Genomic DNA, 21,710 nt, shown 5'->3' with positions numbered 1-21,710 from the left:
TGCTAAGTAATCCACAAAGCTTTTATTAAGTAACATACAAACATCTCTTCTACCTGAATAGAGTCTAACCTCTTGGAAATGTCCCACTAGGCAAAACTAGGCAAACTAAGCAAGACAATTGTCTGCTCAAGAAGAATAGGAAGCCCCTTCTCAAATGCCTGTAACTTCAGAGCCCTTGGTGCGGAGCCAGGTTCTGGATTAATCGAACCGACTTTCTCACGCCTTCCTTCCGCCCTGTGCGTTTGAGCTTCCAGCGGACCCTAGCATCAGCTAGCTTGTTGGGACGCTGACCTCCGAAAGAAGGCTCACTTCCCACTGAGTGTGTAGGATTTGGCCTTGAGGAGATAAGCTCTGGAGAGGGCTGACTCCCAGCTGGGGAATCGCCCGTGAGAGCTTCCTCCGCCATTGGTACAGGCTGGCACTGTGTCTTCTAGTTCTGAATCTGATTCTGATTGATTACCTGAAACATCTTCTCCCAAAACAGGGGCAGTAGGCTTAGACACGACACCAACATGGATTATTAGATCTGACTGAAAGGAGATGCCATGGCAGATGTGTAGTCCGGTGTCTTGATTGTTACATGGGGGAAATGTCCTGGTTTGGGGGAGGGGCAAAGGAGAGAGCAGAGCAGGAGGGCTGACCACACATTCAGGAAGGGAGCACTTTTCCAAAGATAAGATATAGCAGAAACTGTGCACATCTTTTGCTTCCAAGTTCACCAAGCCCTTTGGAGTCTGCACCCCTCAACTTGGAAGTTCTCAGGCAAAGATCACACACATTTCAACAAAACTGCCATTGAGTAGGACATGACTGTGAACAATTCCTCCATAGAAAACTTTAAGATGTTTACTTTCTTCCCCTCTCCTAAATGTAACACATTTGAAAACTGGAATGGAGGTGGGTGGGGTATCGGCTTCCTTTATTGATAAGAATTTTGGTTCAGACTCTCTGTGGTCACCATTGTAAATTTGAAATGTGTCTTTATATCAAATAAAACCATCAAGGAATTTTCATTTTATTTTCCCAGTTGTTAGCAACTGGATATTCCAGTAACTAGGGTCAGCATGGCATGTTTCTATATTTAGAACTCAGACAGCACATGGGTTCGCTTATTTCCGAGATTCACTCAGCCACTAGAGTTAAAAGACAATTTATAGCCCACATTTTCTTATTGATGTGCACATAAAACATGCAATCAATCAAAATAAATGGCCAGTTAATCTCTCTTGCCATTTGCACACGCAATCACAGTAATGCATGCTCATTTTTCCACCACATTTATGAACATTAGGGCTTTTCTTTGTGATCCAGAAATATTGCATTCTTTTAAACTTACGTGATTTTTAAAGACGCAGACAAAAGAATATAAAAGCAAAAGAACTCTTCAAGGGTTCATAGGAAGTAGAACACAGCTCTCATATTTTTTCCTCATATTTTCAGCAGGTGACAGACATGCTGATGCTGCTTCCTGTGCCAATTTATCGGAACTTGGACAGTTTAAACAGCATTGGTGCCACATATATCACTGCTGTATGTCAGGTAAGATCAAGATTAGTTTACTTGCTTTGTTCAGTACTTGTACAGAAAATCTTTAAGGTAGTTTTACAAACATGAATGTTTCTAATTTCCAAGAAATAATCTTTAAAGGCTGCTGCAGTTTTATAGTCTTATATGAACACTTTGATCAATTCATGCATATTCAAGGCAGTACTAAACTATTTCATATTTTAACTTGATAAATTAAGGTACATAGCGGAGTTGGCAGGAAGCCAAATAGCCAACCAGTTGTAGAAGATATCTCCCCTTCTTGGCTGTCAGTGTAAGTGGTAGATACAGAAGCTCTGGCAGCATCATAAAATGTAGAAATGATTCCCAAATCTCCTATAGAAAAAGCTACAAAGTACCTATTTTTTATATACTGGATCACATATTGGTTTAATTAATCCATGTGTCCTTGCCTTTCCGAGAGTTAACCCATGATTTGGCTGCTAGACCATCAAGCAAACCACAGAATGTTTTGCAGTTCCTGGGTTGTTTGATTTCTGCCCTCATTGTCCACTCCCTCCTTGTATCCCACATGCCTTTGTAATTCCTCTGTATTACTGGTATGTAGAGTGCTCACTGCCTCTATGGCCTGGCAAAACAGCCCATGAACAACCCATAGTTTTGGGTTCATATTTAACTACAACCCATGGTTTAAACAACCCAGAGTATAATTCTGTCCCTCTGACTATTCCCCCATCCCCTGAGCTTCAGAGCTATGTACAGGTTAGGGAAGTCTGCCACCTAGTGACTGAAGAAGGTAGTGCAGCTTTCAAACACATGGACACATTACAATTAATTAGTTTGCTAACTAAAAAAGAAAAATGTATGCTTTAAAAATCAAAGAATCCTGAGCTGCACACCCCTGGGGCCCCCTTAGTATGCATGGGAAGTTGAAAGTATCTGGGTTTCAAGGACTTGGAACTATGCTACTGGCAGACACACATCCTTTTTTACTTTTACAAACAATAAACTTCTGTAGACATAAAGGTAAGAGGCCAACTTGAAAGAAGGGACACCCTCCAACTATTTATGCCACATTTTTGTACATGTGAACAGACCACATGCTTTTTAAAAAGTCAAATGTATTTCTGCATAATAGCCACATGTTCAATGCAACTTTAAAGAAGGAAACAGTGAAATGGGCAGATCAACATCTAGGACAGAGTTCAAAGCCAAAGCCTTGCAAAGATGCTCACACAAATATGCTTGCATGCCTGTGGATTTCTACCCCGTGGGTTGTTAACCAAAAACAAAGGTATGGACAACCCAAGCAACTATCAGAAATGAAAAATCTAGGCCTTACCAGCAACCTTGCTGATCATTCTCTCACACCAATAAAGTTAGTGTATTGCACTGGTTAAGAAACCAGGTTATGAACTACCAAGTCCACAATTCAAATTTTACCTCTTCCATGCACTGACTAGGAAAACTTATCTCTACCCCACCCCCTATATGCAATATGGGAACAATACTACAGGTTGTTATAAGGATAACAACATGTGTGAAGAATACTCCAAAACGTTCTACAAATGCCAATTCTTATCACTGCTATCACTAATAAAGAGCAACAAAATCACTAGATTTCTTGGACATATCAGTTTGCATGCAGAGACAACACACCAGTAAGGAAACAGCTGGTAGTGGCAGCGTTCTGCAGCTGTTGCACAGGAACTAGCAGAAGACTCTGCACAGCATGGAATTCATGCAAACGTGAATCTTGAGATGTTGTGCAAAATCTTGTGGCAAGAGCATGCACAGCACCTTACGCTAACAGAAGCACACCATTGGGATTCAGATTACCTTTGCGGAAGGACCCCCTGGATCCAACCCACCAAATATAATGAAGTGAAAAGCAAGCTTAATATGAGAGAGAATTGAGTGCCTCATTCTCCTAGTGATGGCTCAATCTCTTTCACTGATCTTAGAGAGGCATTTGAGCTGTATCAGAGGCTCTGCCCGAGCAAAATAGGCATGCAAGTACACACCCAACCTTAATTGCCAAAATTTTATGGAGAAGGTTTCAGAGATTTGACTAAAAAGACTAACTGGATCACAAGCAGTACAACTTGTAATGGAAACAGAAAGCAGACAACAAACTAACATAAATTTTTATCCTGTTAAATCCCCTCCTTCCTTGGGATACTGCCATGGTCTCCAGTTTAAGCCTCCACAATAGCAATTTCACAGCCAAAATTAAAAACTTCAGCTTTGGCAAACTTTTCTTTCCATACAGTTCTATCTAGCCCATCCACAGAAACACTGGTGGGAATAGGCTCTAGATCACCATGGTTATAGAGAGTTTGGAAGACTCAGCTGTTTCCTGAAAGCTTTGGCAGGACCTATACATAGCTAATCTAAAAAATCTTGTCTATTTTTTCAGCTCTTTCTTTCTTGGGGTCTCCACCTTTGCTTTCCTCTTCCAGCCCACTCTTCATCCTCAGAGGATTTCAGACAATCACTCAGCTTTTCTTTTACGTCATTCTGTAGATACAGGATGTGTTTTAATCACAGTCATATGTTTTGCATGTTCGTAGTGTACAAACATATGCATACCAATGACAATACAAATTATCAGCCGAATTGACAAATTCAGCTCCTCGAGAAACAATGGTAGAAATGTGTTTATGTTGATTTACGTTTATGTTAGGTTGTTGCCTATTTGCACTAGCCTTATTCAGACATTCTGCTTTATCAAGACTCTGCTAGTCTGAGGTGTTCAACTACATGAGCCGTTCTCATGATTCATGAAAACAACTTTCAGATAGTCCTAGAGAGCTCAGTCCAGTCAGATGTTAACTGTGCAAGTCGCCATCTGTGAGACCACATTTTCTGCCCTCAAAATTAAAATCAAAGGAGTCTGACCTGAATCTACTGACTATAGAGTTGGCTGGAAGCAACAGAGGCCAATTCTAAACTCTCGACCAGAAATAGAAAGCTTCCAATCTCACAAGCTCTACAAGGTCAAACACAGGCTCTGATGGACTCCACTCTTGGACCCTTCCTAAAGATATGGTATGAAAAAAACTGGAAAAATGGGGGGTGTCCATCTTTTTTCCCCAAGGACTGTCCCCCCCCAAAAAAAATCCAAACAGCTTTGGATTATGAGATCTTTTAGAATGACAAGGTGTCCATATATTCCCAGCCTTTTCTCTCCCCCCACCCACAAATATTTCTAAAACAAGTCAATAAGAAGACTTTTATAGAAAGACAAAACGTGTAAAAATTTATGGAAATAATCAAGCCATGGGGGAATTTTTTTTCCAAATCCTCTTTTTAAGATTTCCAGCAGTTATTTCTTCCATTCCTTATTAAAACTATTGATTTAATGTATCTTTTCCTGACAGACATTTAGGGATGCTCCAAGTCATGCTCAGTTTCCCAACATGTGAGTAGAGTCACCACATCATAATATGGAACAAAAAGTGCATTCTTGACAGTTGGGGTTTAGTTCCACAGAGTCCTGGGTTTTGGGGGTTGTTCTGGTTAGATGATGTTGCAGTAAATTAATGTAATTCTAATCTAAAATTCACATGCGAAAAAAGCACTGATGTTTATTTCGCCACTGTCATCAGATGCAAGAGAATAGCATGTGGGTTATCTCACCTATGTTTCTTTTTTTAAAATTAACTTTGAGGCTTGGATCTATAGAGCTCACCTCCACAATTTTTAATAAAGTTCTCAATTAGACCTCACCACTAGGTAATACTGCCTCAGCTATCAAACCTTTTAACTGCTGCCATTAGAATAAACCCTCTCCACCTAAAAGAAACTCAATAGCTTGATTCCTATGGCATAGGCATGGAACTGACATGACCAGTAGAGACAAGACAACCTTTCAAAATGAACAAAATATAAGATGTTCATGAATGGAAATTATTTACAAAAGTGAATACTAGGTTCAGGTTTCTGAAAGGTTCTTTAATTAAATAGGATTGCTTGCCATTCCGAAGCTGAATCTTTCCCAGCTAAATAAAAATCTCAATAACTTTCCTTTCAGATAGGATTTCCCTAAGCTCCATCCCACAAAAAGGAATAGGTTTAGGAATTTCCCTAAACTTTCTTACAAACAGGAAGAGATGCTCTCTATCAGTATTCCTCTGCATCTAGTTTTTCCTACTTCTTCTGGCTTCTAGGGTAATCAGATGTTTTAGGGACTATTTACTGAAGTTCCCTCTGGTCAGACATAAAATAGGAACCTAAAATATGTTATGTATAACTTGGTTTGCTTATAAAATTATAGTAGTTGATATATTAAATTTAAAAGTATAGTTTATTCAAACAATAATTACAAATTTACTGAGTTTACTTTTAAAAGTTTTTAAATAGAATAATTTTATTAGCCAATCAAGTTATACATAGTAGAACTTAAAGAACATAAAGGGTGCTTTCATGTTCCTAAAACCAGTGAGCCCAAGAGATAGTGTGGTCAGAGTGTAGGACTGTTACTCGGGAGATTAAGGTTCTAGTCCCCACCTCACTCTGAAGCTCACTGGGTGACTTTAGGCCAGTTAGTGACTCTCAACCTAACCTACTGCACAGGGTTGTTGTGAGCATAAAATGGAGAGGAGGAGGCAGAAAATCATGTAAGACACCTTGGGTTAATTGCAGGAGGAAAAAGGGTAGGATACAAACATAATAATAAATAAATAAATAAATAAATAAATAAATAAATCAAACAGCCGTCTCCACTATGGTACCCAACAGACGTTTTGGACTACAATGCCAGCATTCCTGACCATTGGCCCTGCTGCCTGAGGCTAATGGGAGCTGAAGTCCAAAATATTTGGAGTGCACCAAGTTGGGGAAGGCTGTCCTAAGGCAACAAAGTCACTTTAGATCTGTAAAGAGCACTAAAAAATATAATTATTGATTATTTTTCCATTTCTCCTCAAATTTTCATTCCTCCCTGAAAAAAAAGGTCTTCAAAAATGTTTCCATGGCTTAAACATTTCCAGAAATTTTACATCTCTAAACCTTCCTATAACAAGACACAAGGAGATCCCCACCAAGGTAAATATGTTTAAAAGACACAAATCCCTGCTACCCCAGAGTGCTGGCCAATTGACTAGCTGGATATTAATAATCCCTCACTTACCCCTTCACCATATCTTAAATCCTAGTGCTGTTCAGTGTTTTTAAATTCACATTTGTAAATACATGCAATGAGGATGGAATGGAGAATGATTTTCATTGCAGAAATATATATTTTTTCCCTGGTAGGATTTAAAAAATCTGTTTTAAGACCAAAATCTGTGCTGCTTCAGAGACGGTTCCACACAGAAACAAAAACTTCATTTAAAAAAACAGAGGGGAAAGAACGCATTGGGCTGGTGCTGTAAAAAACAAGCTTTTTTCCAAAAGTATTTGTTTTAGATAGAAAACTATCTGGAGAACTGAATCAAACATCCCTCCTTAATTCCTATTAGCAGCCTTAAGTCTGACTGTGCTAGAGGTTTGTGAAGAATAATACAGGCAGTTGGATGGACAGGGTAACTGGAAACATTTTTTAGACGTCAGAAACCACAACGTATAATGTTACAAATCAGGTTTTCCCAGAAAGCAGCATACTTGAAACGGAAAGCAGAAGCCAAATCCCCACACTGGTAATGAAATTCAAGTGTTAGCATGCTATTGTGAGCGAGTTGAAGAAAGAGCAAAGTATACCATACGAAAAAGGTGGAATACAGACAGGCATAATTCACCTATAGAAGGGCTTAGCAACTTGCAGCCCGTACCTCTAACCTGGTCCCCCAAAAGTACTGTATGACTCCCCACGCCTCTCCCCCAGTTGCCAACCCAAGCTTCTTGCTTGCGAAAAGGCAAAGTCAGAGGGACATCTGACAAAGAGACGTCTGTTGTTCATAAGCTCTTCTGTTCCTCCCTGCTCTCATGAATTTCTAAGTCATTTGAGCATGGAAACAATGGAGGTTGTTCCACTGGATGAAGAGGGGGAGATTTAAGAGGCTGCAGGGACAAAACGGTCTTCTGTCATGAGCGGGTGTTTGACACACCCTCAGCTTTTGCACCATGTAGTATTGCGAAAGCAACGGGTTTAGCCTAGGAGACCCTCACAGACAGTCCCCAAAGCTGGTTAGACATTGCTTTAGTAGTCAGAGCTATCAGTGCGCTTGACATTCAGCTGCCAAAACCTCTTCAATCTCTGGCTGACAAAGGCTTTGCTCAGTTTAGAGAGATTTCTCCTAGTGATGCAAAGCACTTGCTACCCAGGAAATATGGTACTACTTCTCCAGCACGGATTAAAATGCGAACCAGAGAAAGGCTTGTAAAGTCTACTTCTCCTCTGAATTCAGCTTGGAAGAACTTTGCCATTATCCCTGCTTTCCAATTTTCACCAAAAGCAAAGTGTTCAGTTTAGCTTCTGGAAGAAAGGGGAAGGCATTTAGCAAGCAAAATGCACCGGTCAGGGCAACCTTTCTGGCAGTGAACCTTCCTCTGCCTTCCAAAACTAGGTTACAACACTCCAGAAACAGAATGCAGCCAAACTGTAGTTCCTGTTTGTCCATGTAGTAGATACTGGCAATTGGGTCTGATTCTATGTTCCTCCCATCCCACTCCGCTGGCATGAAAAAATGCACAGCAGGCTCTTTTTCTTTGTATTTATGCCAGAGGTAGTCTGGTTTTGCTGATACCACAATCCAGGGAACAGCTGGAACCAGAATGCACGTCCTGGACGTAACTATGATGGCTACTAAGCTGCAATTATGCCCATGTCTGAGGAAAGGCACAGCTGCAAAACTGAATCTTTTAAAAGGCTTAACCAGACCTATGGCTGAAATATTTCTTGTTTCTTCTTAAACACTATAAGAATGCTTGAAAAAGTGTGGTGCTATATTAAAAAGGTGGCCCAGTTTGAAGGTTTAGGGCGGGGTGTGGGGTTCTAGCTCACTAACTCTCTCCTAAAGTCTAAATCACAATACATCTCACCTCCAAAACAGATTCTTCCTCTATCCAAAACAGCAGGCTTCTCAATTCGCAGTATGCCCATCTTATCAGGATTAAGCTTCAGCCGTCACCCATCCAGAACTATCTCCAGACATTGTTCAGGGTCTCCACTACCTATCTCAGACTAGCACATAGAAAACAGATGTATAGCTGTCTTTTCCTTAAGCCCAATCCTTAAGATGACTTCTCCTAGTGATTTTGTAGAGAAATTAACAAGCCATGGGGGACAAGATGAAAGCCTGAGCCCCCCACAAAGGAGAATAGCCATACAGTGGAACAGAAGTGTCCCAACACTACATTCTGGATCTGCCCAGCCAGAAAGGACAAGAACCTCCTTAACATGTTTCCAAGTCTAGTACCTTGTCTACATGGACCATAGTTAGGCCTTAATTCCTCTGGAAAACTACTAGCTCTAAAAACATGCAGTCACCATGGAATCAATTAATATACCTTGATTAAGATTGCTTACTTAAGTGGGTGAGATATTATCTAGCACATGCAGATGGGTTATGCAGCTTTGGAAAGAGTGGAGGGAATCATAAGTCAAAGCAACAGTCATGGAAGCTCCACACCCAAATAACCAAATAACAAAAAGACAACACACACCAGTGAATGTGATGCACATACCTGAAACAGGTGATGTGTCTGAAAACCTAAGTTCCAATCTAATTTTGCCAGAGAGCTGGAACACTTAAGGATCAAGTAAACAAAAATCAAAATCCCTCCTGCAGTATCTACGCTCTTACTTAGGTCTTCCCAAACTCCATATGCCTCGAAGTCTCTCCAGTGGCTGCGCCTGTTAAGTTATGAACTTTTGTACTGGAATTCTCAATAATGCCTATTTATTTATTTTGTATTTACTATAAACACACACTTCTATCAATGTTAAATACTTCTACTCTACTGGCATACAGCAAAGCTAACTGTGCACCGTTCCACTGGTCTCTCCCTCTTGCCTGCTGCTATAACAGTTTAATGTAGGGGTCCCCAACCTTTTTGGACCTGTGGATCCATTTGGGAATTTGAGAAACTGTTGTGGGCACCATCACAAAAATGTCTAATCAGTGGATTGCCACTTTGGCATCTATCTTTCGCATCCATGGATCTTAGGCTGTGTCTTCAGCAAAACATTTGCTTTGTGTCTATTGGACACTGCAAGGTCTCCTTAATAAGGGATTGTCAATTCAGCTCATTGCTGGCAGTGCAATACAGCTAATGCTTCCTTTAAACATATGTTTTGGCAATGTCCATATTTGCTTCTTTTTGCAGGAAGTTTATAATACAAAAAAAATGTACTGAAACAGTCTTTAATATTCACTGACATACATGCTCTTCTGAATTTATGTTTCATTGAAATTAACAAATGGCCAACATAAATGGATTCTCTGCACACTTTTGACAGCTAAAAGACTGATATTACAAAACTGGAAGGATAAACACTCACCTCCTATAATGCAATGAATTGAGGACCTTACAACACTTTCAATATTGGAACAGGCAGCATTTAGGCACCACCTTGAAATGAATACTTGTTGAAGCCCATATATAATCATTAGAAAGTTGTATGCATTTTATACAAATCCATGTATGCATACTAAAAAAATTGGAATTATGATGATGATGATGGGTGCCCTCGGACACTACATTGGAGACCATTCATGGGTGCCACTGCACCCCTGGTTTAATGACTGGAGAAAAGCCAAATGGAAGAAATCAAAGAAGAGTAGGAAAGAGCAGGAGGTTCTTAGAGACCAGAGCAGATTTATTTATTTATTTATTTAGAATATTTATATACTGCTCCCCATTGAAAAATTTCGGAGCGGTGTACAAGATAAAATGAACAATAAAAACAGAATAAAACAGTTAAAACAAAATTTAAAAGAAGCAAAAACAGAGATTCAGGGCTGCATATTAAGGAAAGGCTTCTTGGAATAAAGATGTTTTCAGGAGGCGCCGAAAGGAGTACAAGGTTGGCACCTGCCTGACCTCCAGAGGCAAGGAATTCCACAGGAGGGGCGCCACCACGCTGAAGGCTCTTCCCCTGGTGGACTCCAATTGGAGGATGGATCTATGTGGAACCACCAGGAGCAGGCCCTCGGATGACCTCAGTGACCGGGCAGGTTGGTAAGGGAACAAGGCGCTCTCTCAGGTATCCTGGTCCCAAGTTGTTTAGGGCTTTGTGCACTGGCTGCCTATTCGGTAGCGAATAGGCAGCCAGTGCAGTTCCCTCAGCAGAGGAGTTACATGCTGGAAAGGGGCAGCTCCAGCCAACAGCCGAGCTGCAGCATTCTGCACTAGCTCCAGCTTCTGGAGCAGCTTCAAGGGCAGGCCCACAAAGAGCACGTTGCCGTAATCCAATCTTGAGGTTACCAATGCCTGTACCACCGTGGCCAAGCTATCCCTGTTCAGGAGAGGCCGTAGTTAGATGACCAACGTCAACAAGGCTTGATAGTTTCTAAACCCTTCAATAAAAAAGGACAACCCTATTTGTTCTGTACAGCACCATGAAAATTGATGGCGCTATATCAATAAATATATTATTATTATTATTATTATTATTATTATTATTATTAATAATAATAATAATAATAATAATAATAATTTTTTTACTGGATCACAGACCACAATAACTCTTGAACTGGTTTCCCAGCCAACTTACTCTCAGATACTGACCCTTGTGCCTGCATATGTTTTCTGCATTGTCTCATGCTCTTGGCTATCTGAGTATTCCCCTCATCGTAACATTGCTGTGCCTTTGAAGTGTTCTTGAAAGGCTGTACCTGCCTCAGCAAAGGGCACAAGCCTGACAAGAACCTGCACTTATACTGAATTCACCAACCACATTTAAAATTCCCTAAACATATATTGACAATCCTGGTCTCTCTTTCTAGTCCAGAAAAACTCTCAGTTCAGATTAGCTTTAATGTATTATGCAAAGAAAAGGGCGGGGGAGTAAATGTCCCATTTGACAGCTGTGGTGTTCACTTTACAAACCTGGAAGAAAAGGGATGATCCTTTGTTTAGGGTCCTTCTGTCCTCCTTCCATTGGGAATTTGTCCAACATTTGCATCTTTAAAAAGGGGGGAAGACATAAAATTAGAATAGCCAACAGAGGAAAAAGAAAAAAAAAACCTAATACATGCAATCTCCCACCCCCTGATTAAGCAGAGAAATTAGGAGAACAGCAGACAATATAATTTAAGACTGACTACCATCACTTTAAAAGAGAATGGTAGTAAGGGGAGAAGGTCAAGCAGGATTTTACAAAACAAAACAGCAAGCCAGAATTATATTGATGTTCTGGTAATATTTGAGTTGTTAACAAGCTCCTCTATGGTACCAATACTAGCGTTTACTTTTTTCTTTGATCTCACACAAAACTCAACTATCCTGCTTGCCTCACTATCATGGCGACTGTTCAACCATCCTCTGTGAGTGGAATAAGTCCAAGGTTTCCTCTCAGCACAGAATCTAGAGATGCGGAGGGAGATCCCTGCCCAAACCCACAACCTAAAAGGTATTTATTTATTTATTTATTTATTTAAGGATTTTTATGCCGCCATTCAGCCAAAAAAGGCTCTCAAAGGTAGGCAAATAAGTATAATTTGTTTAAGCTCTGCAATTACTGGATGCAAGAAGAGACCAAGAACAAATCTCAACCTCCCATCTTTGACTTCCACGTAGAGGGAGGAAACCTGCTGAGTGTTTGGAGTTCGCAGGTAGAAGCAGAGCTTGTTATGCCTCCATATCCCCTCACCAGCTCCAAACTAGAGGGAAACAGTGGAGGCTTGTTCCTGACCTTGTGCTGTGTTTCAGAAGTGCAGCTCCAGGTTAGGGACAGGATTGCACCCCTTGGGTCAGCGGCATTGTCCTGGTAACCACACATTTTTGGCTGGCCACCAAGGAAATCCAATATTTGACAACCCTTGACTCACTCAATGAGTCTGTAATTGTGAATACATTATGTTCTCCTTCTACTGCTGATAGAATCCGGGCCTTAAACTTTTTGGAACAGTTACACAAACTAGGAGATTAAGGATTTCAAATTAGGGGAGAGGGCATGGGTTTATGACGGCACACAGGAAGTCCAGGGTTCAGGTTCCAGCAACTCCAAGGAGCCAGACTTTTGCAGCCAGAAACATCCTAGGGCCAAGCATGGGTGGGGAACCTGTTTCAGCCCAATTTCAGAGAAGCTCTTGGGAGGCTCCTTCCAGTGGTAGATGGGGCCAAAGGTAAAGACAGCAGGGGCAAGGAGCATAGGGTCAAAAATAGGGGAAAAAACACCAGCATATTGTAACTTAAAGCTCTTACTGACAGTAGCTAAGTCTTAGGAGAGGCATTTCAGCCTTTTCACACGAGGAAAGAGATGCACAAAAGCCAGGAGGAAAGAGGGTAGAGCCAGGGGAAGGAAGCAGGGCCACCTGGGGAACCCTGCGGGGGGGACGGACAGATTTGCCCCCTGAGCCTGCAGCTCCCCACTCCTGCACTATGTCAGTATCAGTCAGTGTCGGTATGGCTAGATGGACCAATGGTCTGCATCACTATAAAAGGCAGCTTTTTATGCTCAAACTAACACCAACTGGCACTATGGTGATTTACCTAACAAACTTGTGGCAGGGTTGATGTGTCATCTTTTGGGAGGAGTATAAACAGAGCAGGATACAAGCAAGGTAAGAACACCGTGGGTTTTTGAAGGTGCCAAGTCCACTGTGAACCAAGCACCATCACAGGAGGAGACATCTCAATGCAAAGCCCGTTCTCTCCCATGTTACCTCATTTACTTGGCAGGAGCCAAAACTGGCAAATGCCATCAGCAGTGTCACGATTTCAGGCTCTCTGCCCACACATATCTTTACTGAAATGTCAATTAAATTTGTATATTGCTTCATATCATTGATCTCAAGCCATTCACAATACAAACAATTCCAACAATACAACACAAGGTAGGAATAAAAATCATTCTAATGCATAACGAAAGGCAAGAATTAAAAGCCAAGAACACTTGTTTGGGTGTCCACTTTTAGCCCTATCTTGGAAACAACTGTCTTTCTAGAACTCTGTAGAAAAGATGCCAGACTAGCTTCCTGGGGCAGGGAGTTCCACAGCTAGGGAACCATCAATATAGTGAGACAAATGGTCATTCAAGCCACAGCAATTTTCCAGCAGGCTACCACTTCTTCTACAACAGGGATGGGCAACTTATGGCCTTCCAAATGTTTTGTCCTACAGCTCTCATCAGCCTTTGGAATAATAGAAGTTGTAGCCCAAAACATCTGGAGGGCCACAGATTGTCTATAACATAGATTCGCAAACACACCTCAAATAGATGTTATAGTAAAGCTGAAGCAGGCAAAGTCTGCATTACTCAAGCTACCTGAGTCTATCTTATAAATGTGATCAGGCCCCTTTCCTTTCCCCAACAGGAAAGGTAAGCAAATCCTGCAACGGTTAATTCAAAGTGTTTTTGTTTGTTTTCTTTTAGTTCACCCTACAGTCAAGCAAACACTGATTAGCCCAGTAATATAATTCACCTTGAAAGTCAGCCTGACATGTTTGCCTTAGACTAGAATAAAAACATGTATCACTAGCTGTGACCTGCAGGCAACTAGTGCCTCTAAGAAATGGGAGTGCTACATGTCCATGTCATGATGTAAAGCCCACAGAAAACACTCTCTTCATCTATGGCGTAACATGCTATCTCCAGTATTCGAGGCAGTAAGCCTGTGTGCACCAGTTGCTGGGGAAGATGGGTGGGAGGGTGCTGTTGCACCATGTCCTGCTTGTTCATCCCTGGCTGATGGCTGGTTGGCCACTGTGTGAACAGAGTGTTGGACTAGATGAAGCCTTGGTCTGATCCAGCATGGCTCTTCTTATGTTCTTATGCAGCAGTTGCACAAGTCCCCTGCCATCCACACACAATATCAGCCCAGGCTACAACTATAACACAATCAGAAAGCATGAAATACCATAAAATTAAGAAGTAGAGACAGGCAGGAGCAAATCAATGTCCCATGACATTAGATCACAGTTGCCTTGAGGGCAAAAATAAGTCCACATTTATTTTTACTGTGTTTTTTCTTTATTTTTACTCTGTTACTCTCAAGATGGTGATACAACATGCTGTGTAAACTGAATGAAAGCCTGCCATTGCGTAGCACACATTAGTGATTCATCTACTAGATTAAATTGGGCAATCCTGGATTTCCAAACTATTTCTGATGAAATTCACCAACTAGTCTTTCTAAACAAATGTATTTTTTCTCAGACAGTATGCTCCCCTTGCTAGCTGTGGAAGCATAAATGCTGCCTAAATTCCCTATTCAAGTAATTATTAACTGAGGACAATTGTACACAGCAAGCATCAAAGGATAATGACTATGTGTTTACCACTGCAGTCCACATCAAAAGTGCATTGTTGATTGCTTGACCACACAACTGTCAGGCCCAATGCCATCTTTTCAGAGTTACTGGCTTTGTAGTATGCCCGTTGCTCAATTTTCATGTAAAAATAATGGATTATGCAACAGTATTGACGCTGAACCCTTACAGTGCCATAATTTTATGTAGCAGATGTGAATGACTAGTAACATGCTTCCTGTTTGGGAAAACTATGAACATTTATGGCAGAGATGATGCAGTATCACTCATCAATATAGTCCACATTTACCTAAGACAGAAATGAGGCATTCACATGTCTCCTGAACGGAAGGGGAGAAGAAAATGAACTATACAGCTATTCAATTCATGACTACACAACGCACTAAGATTTTTTGTCGGGAAAAAAAGACAATTACTCCATGTACCATAGGCAACAATCCTGCTTCTTCCCTGAATTGTTTTTCTTACAATAGAACATGTAGAGCAGATAATGGCCTGGTTCACACAGGACAACCAAGTTGTTAGTCTTTAAACCCTGGATCTTTGTGCACAAGACAGTATGCAACACAATTGCTCCTGCTTTAAGCAGGAGCAGCTAAGCAACCAGGGGTGCTCTGTGCCTGGGTTGACTGGCATTGTGTCCAACCTGGACCTGTGGCTTGTCTCTCCCCTGAGAAAACTTCTTTCATTCTCAACTGGTTGCAGCTCCATTTATTTATTTAAAGTATTTTTATCCTGCACCTCAGCCAAAAAGGGTCCCAGAGCAGCTTACAATTGATCACTAAAGACAGTCCCTGCCCTCAGGCTTACAATCTAAAAAAGACATGACACACAAGGAAAGGGGTTGGGGAGGGAAGAGGGAGAAAAGACTTGGGCCTTAGCTAGACCTAAGGATTATCCCAAGCAAATGGAGGGGTCGTCCCTGCTTGCTCCCACGATCCCGTGTGCCATTTGGTTGTACAGGGATGATCCCGGGACAATCCCGAGATATAGGCCTGGTCTAGCCATGGCCTTGGTCTTTGCAAAGGAACAAGATGGGATATGGACTTCTGCCATTCTGAATAATCAGTACTTAGGAATCTGAATGTAGGAATAACAGCATACCTGATGTTGGATTGAATTCTGCTCTTTACTAATATATACCAGGATGGTGGGCCCATAACAGAAACTGGTAGCTGCTATGGCAAGCAAGAACTGCCACAGAAACATAGTGGTGAGACGTAGCCATTAAAACATAGTGGTTAACACATCAGCTTTACATATGCTCAAGAATAAGATTGTAGTTCTTAAAACTGCAGAAGTTTTTGATCCTTCACCTACTCACTGCCTAAACAAAATGCAGCCCACCCCTCTGCTCCCCAGCAAGCTAAAAAAAAAATCAATTTTAATTCATGTGTTTCCTGATTTCTAGACTGACAAACAGTTGACCCCAAAGACTGGAGCAAAAAGAAACTCCTCCCCTGGCAGCTGTGCAGTTTAATTTTTACATAATTTCAAATCCTCCTCCATTCAGATTTTGGAGTTAGCAGATTGTGTCATCGAGGACAACCGATCAATCTGCGACCAAAAGCCTGGAGCCTCCAGACATTCACCCTTGTTTCTTTATAACACAAAACACCTGTGGCGGCTAAAGCCAGCTGAGAGATTGTTTTGCTTGGAATAGAAGGTTAGCTTTTCTTCAGCCACAAGCTTATGTTTTAAACTGCTGAATGGGTAGATTGCTGCTCCCACCGCCATCCAGCTGTGTGATGTGGCAGGACACTGTTGGGAGACAAGCTGAATTTGTGGGTCTTCCTGTCTGATTTATTTGCTTGCTTCCCAGTTCTTAAAAAATAAATAAATTGGAGAAGCTCTTGGTGGGGAGGGGGCGCATACCAGTGCTGGGTGGGACCAAAGGCAAAGGAGAAGAGCCAAAATACTAAAAAAAAAAATGGCTTAAATGCCGGTAACTGAGCCTTAGAAGAGGCACTCCAACCTTTTAGAAGGGGGGATGTAGGAACTATGCAAAAGCTGGGAACCACCAAACAACTGGCGGAGGGAAAAGGGGAGCATGACCACCTGAAGAAGTTCAGAGGGGCAGATTTTGAATGGGGGCCTGAGGTTACTCTTGTTTTATAGGCTTCTGCACTTTTGTTTTATCTGCATTAACTCTTGGGTTACTTAATGCAGATTAAACTACCCCTAGAGAACCCCCAAACTCATTATATAAATACCATAAGGTGCAAGATTATGTACATGGTATCAAAATAGCAACTTTGTATGTATTAGACGGATACAGGCAATGGTAACTCCAAGATTGTGAAAAGGTCACCGCCAGATTATGCAGCGGTGCACATTCTGCACATTCACATGGCAAAATCTACTTGAATTTGAACACTCAGAGATTGTTTGACGGACTTGAAATTATTTCCTTAGCATTTTCTGTAACTCAGGCTATAGCTACAGGTGCTATGCATGAACTACCCACAATAATGCCACTTGAGGAATGACCACTGTTGAGGAGGGTGCAACTACTGTAGCCTGACTTTTACAAAGACATAACAAAGAAGTTTCACCTATACTGAAAATAAATTTTAGGGGAAGAAAGCTGATATCCAGCATTACACAGAGATTTACATTGTTCCTTCAGCAAACCAACTGCAAGTGTGGAATTTATTTCAAAGATAAAAGGAAGTCCCTCTCACTATTCATAACAAAACAGGGAAAATGGCACAGACACATTAATCAGAGTGATCACTATTTGAAACTCTCCGTGGTCAGACTAGTAAGTGGCAGTGGAACCACAGGAAACTCTTTGTACAGCAGTCCAGTTATCTTCCAGATAATAAATGACAGCAGTGAAGAGAAATAAAAGTGTGGGAGGCAAGCACGGCTTCTCTTCAACCTTTTCAAAAATGTGTTTCTAAGGTACATCTCTAATAAGGTAATAATACTTTGCACTTGCTCTCTCTCTCTCTCATATTCTTGCACTATCATCACCCAAATTCACCTCTATAAGAAGATAAGAACATCTGTGATAACTATTGCACCATTTTTGGTGTCAGATCAGAACTATCATGGTTTTTTTTAGGATAGAGATTTAGATTTCAGAAAGTTTACAGTGTTATAAAAGCCTCAGGAAGGGCTCTGAGTACTATTTAGAGAACTTGCTGCACCTAAACCACATATTTTAGCCTATACAGAGCCTGGAGGAATTCCAAGACTAGTCTCATGGTGACCACTAAGCTTTGCGTCATAACCAAAAAAAATCACCCCCTGAGTTAGAATAAACACTTCCAATTAAATGTAAACTCAAAAATGACCCAAAATGGATAGCTGAAACATAAAATTTACTACAAAGCCTAGCACTTGAACTACGCAAGACCCAAACCAGGTGGTAATAAATACTAGGAAGTTATTTAGTTTAAATATATGTTTGTTATTTGATTTGCTTAAATGCTGACCAATCCCTTAAATGCATATTTAGGCCTTTTAGCTGTTGTTGCAGCACTTACAAGCACCAGGTTTTTGATTCAAGCCACCACTGTGATTTCTCATGTCACCTGAACACAGCAGGGGTGGCTTGTTGGATGGTTAACCCGGACCTTAAGATCATCTACAGGGGGCCTTCTCTGTGAGCCCCTGCCAAAGGAAGTGAGGCAGGTGGCTACTAGGAGGAGGGCTTTCTCCGCTGTGGCACCCCGGTTGTGGAACGAGCTCCCCAGAGAGGTCCGCCTGGCGCCTACACTGTACTCCTTTCGTCGCCAGCTGAAGACCTTTTTATTCACTCAGTATTTTAACACTTAATTTTAACTTAAATTTAAATTTTACTGTTTTAACTCTGTATTTTAATCCTATATCAACTTTGCTGTGTGGTTTTATCCTGGTTGCGCTTTTTATACTGTATTTCGTAATTGTGTTTTAACCTGTTGGGTGTTTTACTGTGGTTTTAATTTTTGTGAACCGCCCAGAGAGCTTCGGCTATTGGGCGGTATAAAAATGTAATAAATAAATAAATAAATAAATAAACCCTACAACAGGACATGTTAACCACTCCAACAAGCCACCCTCGCCAGGTTTGGATGACATGAGAAGCCACGCCTGGCAAGGGTAATTATGCAAATCAGCCAGCAGATGACCAGCACATGCCGGGTGGCTAACAAGCTTGTTAACAACCCCCTGATCATGTAAGCCTGGCTTCTCCATCAGGCACACAGTTGGGTAAAAAGGTTACTCTAACAAATAAAGAAAATGCGTATTTACAGGACTTTGCCTTTCCATCTCTGTTCCTTTACAGGCACCATCTCTTTACAATTTAAGTCAAATATGGGGTGAAGACATATGGCATAAAAGCAATAAGGACCCAAAGTTTCCTGAAATGGCTCGGGAAGGAAAAGTGGCATTCAAGTGTAACAGAATCAGAAATCAATTGCTACATGGAGTCCAAAAGAACAGTAATATAATTTACTAGTTCTAATAAAGTGTGTGTGTGTGTTCTCTCCAGGTCTATTTTTCATAAACCATAATTAACTTTTGTAAAAATTGTTAGTAACATCGTACACGAAGAGACGTTCATTGCTTCAGCCACATAAATAAGATATCTTAGGTTGCAAGTCTAAATTAATGACCGTATTGGTAGCCTAGTAGATGCATAAGAGGTAACACAAGCCAGAAATAGAAGCTATAAAGGATGGCAACAGCATGCACGCTGCACGGAATTTCCTATGAAGTCACTGGAAATCTTATACATTTAGCTATAAACTGCTCTAACTAGCTTAAGAATTAGAAAAACGTACAAGGTCCGCAGCTGGAAACAGCAAAAATAAATAGTAGAAAGGCTGTCCCAAGAAATGCACTGGCAACACATTAGAACCAACTTCAAGTACTATGCCGTGCCGACCTCAACTCTGACACCTTCCCAATTAAATGTAATAAAAAGAGAAGTAAACCAGCCTGCAGCTGTTATAATCACCAGTGAGAATAGATGAGCACTCTTAGGGCAGCTATAGGATGGATTTCTTGGTATGTTTCTTTTTATGTTCTCTCTCTCTCTCTCTTAAAAAAAAGTCTTTCATCCATCCATATTACTTGTTGTTGTTCCTCTTGTGAGGCATGAGCAGTTGGGAGGGCCCAGCAGATGTCCTATCATGCCACTATTTGGGGGCTCTGAAATCCAACACAGATGCTAGGCCTGTCTGGTAATTGTGTGACAGAGCAGCCGCCATTGTGGCCTTTGGCCACTTGAGCAAAACTGTGACTGGGTTTGGATGACATGATAACTCACTGTGGGTTAAATAATCTGCGGTGGGTTATTTAGCCCACCGTGAGTTACCATGTTGTGTGGTGGGGGGTTTTAAACCCACAGTGGGCTATTTTGCTGAAATAACCCACCTAAATAACCAACAATGTGCAGAGTGAGTTATTTTAACCGCCGTTGGTTATCATGCCATGTGGTGGGTACTATTGGTTATTTTCGTCAGCTACAGAGTTGCTAGGCAAGAGAGGTCAAAGTGGCAGCTGGCGGTCTAGTCAAGCTGGCAGAAGTCTATTCCAAGTCCCGCCTAGCAACTGATTACGCACATAGCTCAATCCTGCCCTAACTCTTCCGATGGCAGGCTTCCCAACTGTCAAACATCGTTGCCATTGTGTGGCTGGGGCTGCACGGGTTTTCCCATCAGAATTTTGATGCATCATGTTAGGGGGATAGATCTTCAGCAGCAAGTGATGATGGGTTATAAGCGGGAGGACTGAGAGGAGGAGGGATGGCAGGGGACAAGTTAGTCAAGGCATCGTGGATTAATAACCTACTCATAGTGGTTTTATAACCAACTCATGGTTGGCTATTTCTCTGATTGTGTGGGGAGTACCCACAAAACAACCAACTGTGAGTTGGCTATTAACCCACTATTGACTACTGTGGCATCCAATCACAGCCTACATTACTCTTGGCTGCAAATATATCACCACCACCACCACCGTGGTGGGAAAGGAAAAAGACCCTGGTTAGGCCAGTGTTGCAGCAAATAAAAGGAAGTACTTCTTCACCCAACACATAGTTAAATTATGGAATTAATTACCACAAGATGTAGTGATGGCCACCAATCTAGATGGCTTTAAAAGGGAATTGGATAAATTCCTGGAGGCACAGGCTATCAATGCCTACTAGCCCTGTTGGTTGTGTGCTATCTCCAGTATTCGAGGCAGTAAGCCTGTGTGCACCAGTTGCTGGGGAGCATGGGTGGGAGGGTGCTGTTGCACCATGTCTTGCTTGTTGGTCCCTGGCCGATGGCTGGTTGGCCACTGTGTGAACAGGGTGCTGGACTAGATGGACCCTTGGTCTGCTCCAGCATGGAACTTCTTATGTTCCTCTTCTCTGCTACCTATCTCCTCCAGAGGATTGGGGCCAAAGGAAAAGGGCTGACAGCCTGCAAGGAGCAGCAGCAGCATCACCTGTCTTCCTCCTCCTCTGTGCAGAGCCAAGCCACTTCTTCCTCAGCAGCAGCAATGACACAGCTGTGTTTGTATGTAAGGAGGGAAACTACAGGAGAACTCTCACCTGAGTTCCACAAAACGCAGAGCCAGCCCTACCCCGGTTACAATCTTCATGGCTAATGCATGCCTGAAAGCATATATCCATGTGCTTCTACCGGCAGAAACCAATTACATTCCAAAAGGTAGACGAGAAGTGATGCAAATTATCAGACCGTTGTTCATTTCCACAGAGCCACACCTTTTTTTTTTTTACTATAAAAAATATTATAAAAACCAAGGCTCAGAAGTTTTAATAGAAATGGAAGAAAATCAGCTTGAGAGAGTTTTGCTATAACGTATGAAACTATAGTGTG

The 21,710-nt window shown here is 41.5% G+C and overlaps 1 protein-coding gene across 2 annotated transcripts in view; it reads right to left on the bottom strand.

The window, feature by feature from the left end:
- Nucleotides 1-21,710, bottom strand: part of SH3PXD2B (SH3 and PX domains 2B) — a 110,573-nt gene that overhangs the window by 44,621 nt on the left and 44,242 nt on the right. For both annotated transcript variants that reach the window (XM_063120606.1, XM_063120607.1), the window contains exon 3: nt 11,503-11,578. In XM_063120606.1, coding sequence (XP_062976676.1) covers nt 11,503-11,578 — 76 coding nt within the window. The remainder of the gene's footprint in view (nt 1-11,502; nt 11,579-21,710) is intronic.

Source organism: Elgaria multicarinata, chromosome 3 (genome assembly GCF_023053635.1).
Source record: "Elgaria multicarinata webbii isolate HBS135686 ecotype San Diego chromosome 3, rElgMul1.1.pri, whole genome shotgun sequence".
NCBI classification, from domain to species: Eukaryota; Metazoa; Chordata; class Lepidosauria; order Squamata; family Anguidae; genus Elgaria; species Elgaria multicarinata.
This window is presented reverse-complemented; position numbering and strand designations above follow the sequence as displayed.